The sequence below is a fragment of the Glandiceps talaboti genome, chromosome 12, assembly GCF_964340395.1.
Source record: "Glandiceps talaboti chromosome 12, keGlaTala1.1, whole genome shotgun sequence".
Lineage (NCBI taxonomy): Eukaryota > Metazoa > Hemichordata > Enteropneusta > Spengelidae > Glandiceps > Glandiceps talaboti.
The window spans coordinates 13,195,403-13,208,270 of record NC_135560.1 but is presented as its reverse complement, the minus strand read 5'-3'; the positions used below and the strand labels follow the sequence as shown (position 1 = coordinate 13,208,270).

Sequence of the window (12,868 nt, the reverse complement as noted above, 5' to 3'; positions counted from 1 at the left end):
TATATATATATATATATATATATCTCTCTCTCTCTCTCTCTCTCTCTCTCTCTCTCGCAGTGCAAATACATTGATATGTGTGTGAATTGATATGACATGGGTTCACAGCCATTGACTCGGACCACTACTAGTATTCTTTCCAAGGGTAGTATAAAATGTACAGTAGGTCAAATACACTCAAGTTCCATGTCCCATGAACCCCATCAAACTTGATGTACAAGATTTGAAACTTTACTTGACTCAGTCCCAGTCTATTAATTGCACAACCTTTAATAGCAGATACACACTGCCTTTCCAACCATTGTTACTTTGTACCCAAAACTTAACCTACTGTACATACAGCAAGGACATTCATCCACAGGGGAAATATTTTCTCGTACTCGGAGACTATAGAATCAGCCCTTCCTTCTGCTCCTGAATAGCACTCCTAGTGGCCAAACAATATAATCTTTTGTCTTTCCTATAACAAACTTTATTGGCATGCAAAGATACGACAAAGGAAGACAAACCATGACATTATTTGTACAAATAACTACAGTTTTATTTGAAAGTACAGCTGACAAAGCTACAGTATAACAACAAAACTGTTGTAACAGAACTGAAAAGGTACAGAGTTTTTCATTACTGCCAGCTACACCCTGCTCAAGTGCATCATTCTTTGTACAATAGTGGAATAGGAGAAAACGAAATACTGCACCTCTGAGCAGATACTAAATATAAAATACTGATTATGGGCCACTAGTCATCTATATATGCATACTGTATTGCGAGGGGGGGGGGGGGGGGATTAAGGCATCCAGAGAGACAGTCGTGAAATTATCGAGGGGGGTTGAGGTGGGGGCAACAGGACATCAACTGTGTGTTGAAGTAATGATGGTGTGGAGGAGGTGATTGTGAGGGGCTCAAACCTAGGGATGAAATTCTAGCACTAAAGGAGTCACTCGGTTGTAAATATTAAAATGTACTTTTTTTTTGTTTTGAGAATGATGTCGTGGCTTGGTTTTGATTCAATTCATGTTTTACAACACATATTTATTTGATACCTACCTACAACTAAACAGCAATATCAAAATGACGAAATAAAACATAAATAAAAAATAAAATGCCGCATCTTTGATTCAAAACAATGTACGATATCTACCTAGTTAACACTGATTGGAAATCACAGCAGTGAGCTAACAAACCCTCAGCAAGTAGTGATACTTTTATGACTATCAATTCACCACATCTACATGTACATGTTGGTGTGCATATGTGGCCCAAGACTGTAAGATACGTTGTGTTGTACTGCCCTCATCAGTCCTCTCTTCACTGCAAGGAGGAAGGCTGATGAGAGAGGGCGCCCCAACACAGTTTATCTTGTAGCCTAACATAGCAACAGCTAATACATTTCACCTAAACTCAAAATCACTTTTTCTGTCTTTTGTACCTCTTAGCACAGTGACTTGTATAACAGAATAACCCAAAACATACAGTGCAAATTCTCCAACTGCGCATCAACTGTTTTTCCTTACCATAGTCTTGTTTCAAAGAACAATCCCACTTTGATAATAATATGATCCAAAACAACATTTGGCATGGCCAGACAAACTCAGCATCCCCCCTTCTAATGTCACCTTTCTCACAACACTGTCGATAACATTCACATAGTTTATTTAGCATGTCAAGAAGGATTTTTAAAAGAAATAATTTCCTATTTTATGAGACCTGTAGTATTAATTTCAATACAAACTCAGTTTGTTCCTCAAAGTCCAAAAAAGTTAACTTTTCCATAGCTTTTGTATCGAAAGTTAATTTCTATAAAGGTAGAAATGACAACTGACCTTTGCCATCTCGGGCTTTTTTTTTTTTTTTTGCAAACACTGCTAAAAAAATAGGCAAGACACTTTGCAGTAGATACAAACGCAATATCAAAGTATATCCCAGTGTCTTATTCTATGCTTGTAATTATCACCAAATCATTTTATGGAGAACATCCCAAAACACACAATACTATCACATTTGTTTTTCTGCTAATTTGTATTCTTGGTTTTGAGAAATCATACGTTTAGAGAAATTTTCAATATTTCTATGTAGTTCGGCTTTATAGTATATTGGCCATTTTTTGAAACGAGGGACCGGGGCGCATTCATTTTTCATTTACTATTATGCAAATGACAAGGTCAAAGGTTACACCTAACCACATCATTGAATGTAACATGACATCATGTTATAAAAACACAACTTTTTCCAAAACAAAACTTTGTAGTACGGCAAATGATAATAATATCACATCACAGATTGGTGATGTAATGAAATTACTTGTTTTGTTTTTTGGTTAGACACGGTACACTTTGTACATGTGTATAAATTTAGAAATAACTTGGGCAGGTACTGGAGATAATATTGAATATTTAAACTTAACTATCGTTACAAAGCATATCATTTCCTTGGATATTAGTAACTATTGTCCGAATACAAAACAAATTTCTGTACTGAAAAATTGGGGGGAATCCTCACTGTATTTTATCATTCGACTTTGCTTTTAGTTTTACTTTTTTTGCTTATAAACATCACTAATAGCAAGAATCGACTATTTCACCATTCTGAGATGCTTCTTGTTAGCCAAAATGTTGTTAGATGCAAGACATTTGAATCATTGACAGTTTCATTACACTAATTTGGTGATACTCTATCATTTGGAATCAATGATTGGCATCTCAGTTAAACTTGAAACTGCCATGGATTTTCATGTTACAGGGAATGTCAGATGGTTGGCACAGTGTGAGGCACATAGGGGGAGGGAGGGAGGGAGGGGGGTTACTCAAAAGCTGCAACTAAAACATTTTACTAAACTCAAATTTGATGCACTTTAATCAATATTTCTCAGGACATCAACTTGACACCACATCTGGTTCAAATTTGCTTGGATTCTTTACCTCATCTTCATGGCGCTTTTCTTCTGTTTTTTGAAACATCACCATAGCCACTAGATACATATGAAATAATCCAATCATTGGTTCAGAGTGTATTATACTGGAAGTCAACATTCTGACACAGAATAAACTCACGATGGGTTCCATCTTCCAAATATTTTTTTTTTCTTTTTTTTTTAGAAAATCAGTCAATCCATCCTTTTTCATTTAAATATGTCTTGTGTTGCTGGATTTTCTAGCATAGCAGTCCACTACAAATCAAGGTACTGGCGCGAGTCTGGTTGTGAAGAGCCCAGACAGACGTTGATGGATGGCGTTGTCTTGCTCCAGCTAGTAGCAGAAGTAGTAGTAGTAGTAGTAGTAATACACTAAGCTTTATAGAATTTGTGCAAATGTCATGCAATTTTATTAACAACTGACTGGTGTAAAGAGTTAAGCTGGTTCGTCCACCTATCTAGCGCTGTGTATCTAGCAGTACCCATAGATTCTTGGTATAACTCTAACACTTGATTTACTTGATCAATCCTCCCCTGGATGGTACTGAAATACAATCAAACAAGATGTCAAGGTGGGATTAAGCAATAGCCCCCTCTAGAGGCAGATTTCACCCCAACAAATTTCAGTTTGTCTTGAGTATGTGTGTGAGCGTGTGTGTGTGCATGTGTGTACGTACGTATGTGTGAGTGTGCATGTATGTGTGAGTGAGTGTATGTGTGTGTGTGTGTGTGTTTGTGTGTTTGTGTGTGTGTGTGTGTGTGTGTGTGTGTGTGTGTGTGTGTGTGTGTGTGTGTGTGTGTGTGTGTGTGTGTGTGTGTGTGTGTGTGTTGTGCATGAGTCAGTAGGAGTTATACTACAGTATGTATGGATCCAAATGTACAAACTTTAAGTCAAATGGTAAATAAAACTCCACCGGCAGGGTTGATGTCTAGCCTACCTTATATATATATTAGTGTAACTGCTAGACCGCTTGGGCTATTCTGCTTACTTAAAAAGAGACTGAAGGTTGCAATTGAATATCCTCCCCATTATAAACTCACTTACTAGCATATCACATTCAACTAATGTCTGTGATTAGTACGACATACTTACCTATCTAGAATACAAGACACTAGGAGACTTTCCACTTCATTAACATCTATGTTAAGTTCCTGTCAACGAACAAAGAAGACATACACATGATGAACAGATTCAGTCATTCTAATACCTTATAACCTACTGTGTGACATAAAGTAGCAGGGTGCTGTTAACCCACAGACCCTAAACCTTTATTCACAAAATACCACACTTTACTAGAATTATAGAATAAGTTGAATGTATTCACATTTCACAGCAAAAGCAATGGATAACTACAATAAGATAATACTATATATAAAATTTAAATGAGCACAGAGAGACAGCAGGCCATGTCGCTACACAGAGCAGTGCCAACTATCAAAAAGAAATCAACAACAACTGACAGGGTGAAGTGAATCAAACCATGTTCACTTAAGATTTGGTGTAGTTTCAAACAAGAGAAAATCATTAAAAAATTACAGCTAATTAGCCTTCAAAGGAAACAGTTTTCTAGTGAGGGCAAGTATGTCACACTGAGATATAAGTATATATATATATATATATATATAAAAATATATATATATATATATATATATATCTACTGTCGTTACCGATTGAAAGGGTTCTTGTGGTGCCTAAAGTGGTGCCTAATGAACCCTTCCACTGGGGCGATTATTGTAAATTGCGTGAAATGACAAAATGTAGTACACTTACTCTAGAAATGAAAGGTATACCCTTCTATTGGGGTGATTATTGTAAATTGGTGAAATGACAAAATGTAGTATACTTACTCTAGAAATGAAAGGTATACCCTTCTATTGGGGTGATAAATGTAAATTGGTGAAATAACAAAATGTAGTATACTTACTCTAGAAATGAAAAGTATACCCTTCTACTGGGGTGATTATTGTAAATTGCGTGAAATAACAAAATGTAGTATACTTACTCTAGAAATGAAAGGTATATGGATCCTAGTGTATGGTTTAATAAGCTTGATTAATACCTGTGTCCTGATATTACGGAGTAAATCTGTAATCAAACATATAAATGTTTGTTTCAGTATCGAAATATATACAAACACATTGTTTGTATAATTGTCTTGCAATATACCGTACACCTGAAAAACATGTTGAAGGTAAATATTCGCTCATCTTCATAAATGAAAGAAAAATACAAAAATATGCGATCATGGATATGCCTTTAATACAATTCATAAATACATAAATAAATAAAATATATAAATGTTAGCGATAAGATGCAAAAGCTATCAAAATTGTGGTTGCAATACTAGTTTGGGTACACAACATATATATCAGGTCCAGTGACCTCTCTTGCCATGGTGGGTTAACATCCCTCACCCTAATGTTACTTGTAGTCTTGTTTGAGTTCAAAAACAGACAAGTGTAGACAACTAAGTGTTCTTCAGTCTTGCCCAGACACGTCTTCTTCTAAACCAAAGTGTTCGACAGACAGATATGACACTGGTAATCCAGCCTTTGGTTTATTAAGATAGACACAAACTAAATCATTCTATTGTTCTTCAATATCATAGATTGATTACACAAATGGGTGCGATTTTAATCACCTTGTGATCAACATAGTGTAGATATTGGAAGTCCCAAAACAGTACACTGCAAGTTTATGGAACTAGCTTTCTGAGAGCCACCCTACTGAGACTATAATTAAACCAATATCCATTCAATAGCTTATCAACATGTTGTTTTAGTTTGTGTCTACCTCGGTAACGTGATGACTCCATTACCAGAGTCGTATGTCAGAACTTACCTTCAATGTGTTCTCTAATGAAAGGATCATCCATAATGTTTTGTCTATTTGTCTTCAGTATCTTCTCAAACTCGTTAATGTCGTTATTTTGGTAAGAACTCACTAAATTTGTCATAGCTAGGATCTCGGGGTCATTCTTGTAGGGTTTGGCCTGTCAAAGGAAGAGAACAAAGAAGCCGTTCAATTTTCAAAACTGTTGACCACTGGTGTAATACCTACGACATGCCAAGGGGATTTAGATGTACAGTATATGTTTAATAGTGAGGTTACATAGTTTCAGTAAAGTTATGGTATTATGTATATCTAGTGTGCATATCTAATCATGGTCACACAAGGCTCATTTCAGTTTCGGTAAAGTGAATTTCAAGACTTCTGTTACTACTACTAATAATTTCTATTAACTTTTTTGTATGTGATACCAGATTGGTGTTAGGTGTGTTGACTTGTCATTTGTATACATAATGGAAAAGGTATACTGTAATGTTATATCACTTTCCTTTTTATCTTCGGGCACCTTCACTTCCTTTGGCTTGGAATGTTTACTAATATTGTTAAACGAAACCCTTTTTTGATACTACAGAATTCATTGTGATACAACCTTTCAGAGCATATTTTTCACTTATCATGTCCTAAGACGTTTTGTCCTGACTTGACAGACAGTTACAAATCTTTATCTATGGTACTCACTTCTTGTGAATCAAATGGATTGATTCCTGATTTCATTAGCATATTGGCTAACACTAGGTATTTCAGACATGTTGTTCTGCGTGGACTGCCAGACTCATCGTAGTTCTTGAACGCTTCAAAGAAGTCTGTGTGTGCTTTCTCAAACTCTCCTTCTCTCAGGTGCATCTTACCACCACATTCTGAAATACAAAAACAGCTACTGTCAATAACATGCATTGAGGCCGAGATTATATTGCAATAATAAAAGGTTTCAGTGAGTCAAATGAATTAGCCTACAGCATTCAATTAAATGACATGTTGTCCATCTCACAGACAACATAAAATTGGCAGAAGTATTTCAATACTGAAAGGCACTACATACTATTTTGGCAACACAGAATTCGATACTTTCATGTCCCTTTGAACGTTTGTATGTTAGAGAGGCTGATTTTGTGAATGGAAATTTTAGATTATTTGAACATGCTCCCCATGCTTGTCAACAGAACCAGTGTTTTTGCTAAAGGTTGGGGAACCTCAGTCACAGAAAGAGGGAAAGGGGTAAAAATGTCAGTGGTTTTCCATAGAGTCTATGGCAATTATGTTTGGGAAACCAAGGTACAATGACATGGGAACCCCAGTAGATTTTACAAACTTACCACCCTTAGCAAAAACACATTGAACTTTTGGCAAGCTTTTTGCTGCAATGAACATTCTACAGTTGTTTGTTGTGAGTTGTAATAACTATTTCCTCACATATTTCATACATAATGGCAATACATATATCATACATCACATATATAACATATATTTATGAGGTTCTTGCCTGAAATACCTTCCTGATAATCAAGACGAGACTACCCTTACACACAACCCTAGCATTGCAATCTTGAAAACCTTAGAATAGAGTATTGTGGACACTTACCTCTAATAACACCCATAATAAGTGGATGTGGTATGGCCGATTTAATTTGTAATGATTGTTCATATAATGCTTTAAGCTTCTTGTTATTTTTTTGTGCTGTGTACATTTGTATTTCTAATGCATATATTTCCAGTAGCTGGGTTCCTTTCTTCAAATCATCAGATCCATCCACATTCTGAGAGTGAAAAAAAAAACAAGTTTTATCACACGTCTTAGTTACACATTATTGGTTGAAAAATTACTTCTTTACATTGGTTTACACTGACTGCTAGACTGTTGATATCAGGATAAACACCAAATCAACGGTAGGTATTCGATCAAACTCAGGCACTCCTGGCTTGTACTTTACGTAAGACCGTTTTTAGTCACTCACGATAACATGCAGAAGTAGTTCAGGAAAGTTAACCCTCTCTCTCTCCCAGTACCATGAGAATATCACACAACTTGGGAAGATGAGAATCAAAGGTTAGAATAAGGATGTGTGTACATAAATCTGTCAGGACTCCTTACAGGGGTCGGAGGTCAGAGGTCAGACATTAGAGGTCAGACATTATGTTGTAGGGCTAAAGATACATATCGATCGATATCAAGACCCCTAACTGATGTAGGGAGTACATTTTTGTGTTGTCTCACATACCTGGCAGGATTGATGTAACTGTTTCAAGATTTTTGCTAATTTTAGGAATTCTTCTCTATCGTAATACAATTTACCAAGCTGAGAAGAGAAATAAGAAAGTTCAAGTTATGTACAATATTATCATGATTATAGATTAAACACGTGGATAACAAAACTTATTTCTGAAATTCCCCTTCCATCTTCATCTATATACTTGCAATGACAGAAATGACTGGACTTCATTATGTGATTGGTTTGGGAGCTATTTTGATGTCTGTAACAGCGATATTACTATCTCTGTATCAGTGAGGGTTGGAGGGGGTAGGAGGTGAGGGGTCTATGATGATATAAACATTTTTTTAGAAAGCTTGGCCATCAGGTATAGTTATCTGCTTAGAGCCCTTAACAAAAAGTGTCTCTAGGAAAAAATCCAGAAAATATTCATGTGTGGTGTGCTGTAACTTTTCCTGTATTTTTGCTATCTATATCACAAGCAGCAAGTCTTGAGACAATCGTGATTAGTCTTAACTTATTACATACCTTTGTATTTGTTTTAAACCATAGTCTATCATTCTTAGCGTCTCTTAGCGCACCTAGCGTTGTCTCATAGAAATCCTGTAACAATGCCATCTGTTTGGAGGTTGAGATATAATCCAATATGGAATTTATAGACTTCTCAGAATAGTTTCTTGTGACGGCACTCTGTCAATAAAGAATTACATGTATATGGTGTTATCGACTCTGTACCCAATCATGCATTGATTTCCATACAAACAAATGCATAATGCAGGTGTTCTCTGAAAATTTACATGAGGTATTTTTTATACCAGAAATCACATTTTTGACCCAAATAATATGTCTATGGTATGACCGTTTAATTTGAACAACTTTCAAAGTAGACACCCTGAGGAACATCCCCACCAGATATCAAAACAATCAGCCCAGGCAGTGTTGACTTTATGTCATTCACATACATCCACATACGCACACATGCACATGCACACACACACACACACACACACACACACACACTTCACCATGCCTATATAGCACTATTGTACCTCAGTTCAGTAACGCTAAAATATGACATAAAAACAAATCTGTAATTGTCTAGTGTTATGGGGATGAAAGGTTTCTGTGATGCTCAAGTCATTGCCAGTCTTGTAATGTATTATACACTGTGGTGACTGTTGTGGCACACTGTGAAGAACGACCTTTAACCTTTCAAAACTTGAGATGAGGCAAGTAGGCAAATGAATAAATGCTGTCGTGCTGTTTTTACTAATCCATCAAGTGAAGTTTACCTACCTTTATGTATGTAAGGAGTAGCTTATACCTTTTCATCATTTCTTCATAATTACCCTACAAATCAGAAAATTTCAAACACTAATGATGACAAAATGAAGCCAGACAAGGGTAAAAGTAAACAAACTTGGAACAACAGAATCAAGAATTTACTGGTGTGCCTTATCTGTTTTTATTTCACATAATGAAGGTGCTGAACTATACAGTTTCCTGAAGAATGTATTTTTTGTATCAAATTTGAAAATCTTTCCTAACTCTCATCTGTACGTTCTTTATCCTTGTATTAAATTATATCATTCAAGAATCATTTTGACTTCATTTGCAAAGAAATCATAGATTCATGCACATACATGTAGCCAACATTATTGAAGAAAGGAAATAAATTAAGAAAGTATATATGGATAGTATAATTGTCAGACCGTCCCCTGGAATGTGTACTTCAATAAAATCGTAAATAGAAAGATAAAGTCTTTGTAAACTCTGGAAAACTTACCAGTTTAAAGTTTATCTTGATCATTTGTTTTAAAGCCTTGAAGCCCCATTCACCCTTCTCTTCTTCTAATTCTAGCACCTAGTAAAGGAGAGGTAATTTATACACTACATGTAGCAGTAACATACAGACATAAATTACATCAAAATATTCTTTGACTCAAGACATTGTAAGCATCCAAATTTTGAATCACAGCTAATTTTCTCCTCTAGGGGCATTTTAGTCAGTAAGACATATGTACAGTACATGTATGCTGTGTCAGGAAGCCTTCAATGGCTGATATTAATAAAGGTGGAATAACAATGTATCTAAATTACTGTCTACAATTTATGTGTTCCTAATTCATATACAATGTACAATGCATTCATTACTAGAATACACCAAATTTTAATATTAACTATATGGACCAAAGTTATAAATGCTGATACATGCCTACATACACAGAATACAGAATAAACTGTATTTTTGTTGGGGTTGCACAAGTTACAGTTCTCTGGTTATTCCTTTGAGGTTGGTCTCTAAAATACTGGTAAAACTGACATACATAATTCAAACTATATAACACCCCCCCCCCCCCATTTTATTACTAGGCTCAAAAAACACCTGGCACAACCATTCATAGATAGCAAATACTGAATAACATCAACTGATCAGTGATGAATATCAGTTTCATGTACATTTATTCCTAACTGATTGCCTAATATTCTACACAAACAAATGAAATCAATATGAGATATAGAAATATGTGTTACTATTCCAAAATTTTGGTTTAAATGGATTCCCCTAATGCAATCATAGAGCAGTGGCTGCCATGCTAAGAATTTTTTTTTAAATAATAGAAAATATTTAACATGACAATAAACTCTTTTAAGGTCAAGTTTTCTGTGAACACTGTTTCGTCTACGACTTTTGTTTATTTATGCTTGTTTTTTGTTGGTTTGTTTTTGCTTTTTTAGATTCAGGATACTTTGTAGAGACAGAATACTGACTCTGAATATTACATGGCTTATGGTATGCAGTGAATTTATTTATTAATACTATAATAGAAATGGTCTATGATTCATTTTACTGAGGAAATATGCTGTCAACCTTGAACAATTCGAATTTCGTATTTCTGAGTCTTATATCTCAAGCATGTACTAAAATTGAAATTATAAAACAATTTTATCATCTGGAAACAACCTCCATCCCACATCCTCCATCCCCAACTGTACTCTGCAATGGAAACTGTCACTGTGCTAATGCCAGGTACTGTAGGTGACATGTGTTACAGAAACAGGTGAGAGTCGATTTACGTATGAACTTTGTACCCAGTGCACACACCGTCAAAATAAAGTAATTTTTAGTTGTAAACTTCAATTTTTTTATCAAGTTTTCCGTGTCTGATATCACGCGTTGAGGATGTATTAGCAATATATAAATCTGCTAAGACTCTGTGTATTACCTTTTGAAAACTTTCCAAAGCAGCTTTCGGGTCATCTTCTTTTAGTGCCTTTGAATTGTAATATTGGTTTTCTAGATCTACGTCAGGTTCTGAATTACTATCTTCTTCATATTCCTAAAAATCACAAAAATACACCGGTGTCAACAAAATGCCACTGACTATCTTGAAATTGCAACTTTAAGGCTCTTACAGGCTTAGGTACGCAAAACACGATAATTAACAACTAAAAATGGCTGCCGCCAGGAAACCCATGTCATGGCAGCTATATACGGACGATCACATCAATTCGACGATCTCTGCACAGCGGCGCAGTGTCAAATTATCACAGGAAACTTCCGCTGACATAAACATCCAAAAAATTATCAAAAATACTATGCAAGTTACTTACAAGTCCATAATCTTCTTCCTCATCACACATGAAATCTTCGTCCATGTCCGACATTTTGAATTTTTATGATACCTTAAAATTGCGCCCTCACAGCCAACGCCTTCTTGATCACGCCCTCGCGCAGCAGGTAGAGGATATGCCGTTGTTTTTCTTAATACGGTTCCTATTTACATACGTCACCCCGCTCTATATATCTATTCTATTTACATGCTGTCAAGTTTTATATGAATGAAATCTATCTGTACAATTGAACTAGTTAACAAAGGCGATTCGTTTACTTTGACGACCAGAGCTGTATTAGTTAGTCTCACAGACATTCGTATGTATTCTGGATGGCGATAAATCAACTAAAAAGCAATTTAACAGAAGTTATGCATGAAAAAGCAGCATGCGTGGAGAACATAGCTGTCAATGTATCACCTGATATATACGTAGTAGAAATTCAATTTAAAGAAAGTATACTCCCTATTCTAGAATTAATAATATAATAAAGTTTTTGGAAATAAAACTGATGTTGTCACTTATATTTGTTGGTCGTTTATTAGATATGTCATTTACGTAATAAACATCGTGCTACCTATTAATTGGAACTGTACATATTGGGAGGCTCCTCACAAACATTGAAACCCAATGTGTTGTAATACCAATTGTTTATACCACCGACCCTTCTTTATACCACCACCTCATGGAAAGTATACCCTTTCTGATACCAACCAGCATAAAAAAAGCCCCCTTTCGCGCGGACCCTCCCCGTATTGCCGTCTACCCCCCCCCCCCCGGGTCCAAGTCCCAAGTCTTAATAATCAGTGGACCATTGTCGAACTACATACAAACCTTCACAGACTGTGAAAGCTACGAATAGTTCATATAGGATGGGCATCTGGTAGGCCTGATTCCCTTTGCTTGAACCATGGAGGTATAAGGGGAGATACCTCCATGCTTGATTCAAGTCTTATGAGGGAAAACAACAACAACAATGTATTGTTGATAGTGACACGACAAAAGCTGCGCAATATCAGACTCCTTATCGTTACGCTCTGAGACGAAATCAATATTTCTCTTTTTCATACCAAGGGCATTTAAACACGTCATTTACATAATAATAGTCCCGGACTCGTGAATGATAATAAAAATGTTGTGTTGCAACCAGCTGTAAACACCATCACTATGAAATTTGCATATGCAAATCTGTAACTAAGTTTACATGCGTCCATAGCAATAGAACGCACATTCAAAAAGAGAAACGATTTCGATCGAACAGTCACTCTAGAACAAAACAGCGTA

At 35.8% G+C, this 12,868-nt stretch overlaps 1 protein-coding gene across 1 annotated transcript; it reads right to left on the bottom strand.

Moving 5' to 3' along the window:
- Positions 1–597: 597 nt before the first annotated feature.
- Positions 598–11,638, bottom strand: LOC144443250 (COP9 signalosome complex subunit 2). The gene is made up of 12 exons (XM_078132674.1): positions 11,585–11,638; positions 11,197–11,310; positions 9,756–9,833; positions 9,266–9,319; positions 8,498–8,659; positions 7,979–8,056; positions 7,342–7,516; positions 6,441–6,619; positions 5,754–5,904; positions 4,915–4,997; positions 4,005–4,063; positions 598–3,455 (listed from the first exon to the last, which is right to left on the bottom strand). Exons 1-12 carry the CDS (start codon positions 11,636–11,638, stop codon positions 3,311–3,313), a joined length of 1,332 nt encoding a protein of 443 aa, XP_077988800.1. The 3' UTR covers positions 598–3,310.
- Between the last annotated feature and the right edge of the window lie 1,230 nt (positions 11,639–12,868).

Excerpts from the sequence above, each read along its gene's own strand:
- LOC144443250 (XM_078132674.1), bottom strand. The coding sequence starts at position 11,638 with ATGTCGGACATGGACGAAGATTTCATGTGTGATGAGGAAGAAGATTAT. Across the intron at positions 11,311-11,584 it reads AGGAAGAAGATTATGGACTT|GAATATGAAGAAGATAGTAA; the intron begins GTAAGTAACTTG and ends TGTGATTTTTAG. Across the intron at positions 7,517-7,978 it reads AGTTACATCAATCCTGCCAG|AATGTGGATGGATCTGATGA; the intron begins GTATGTGAGACA and ends TTTCACTCTCAG.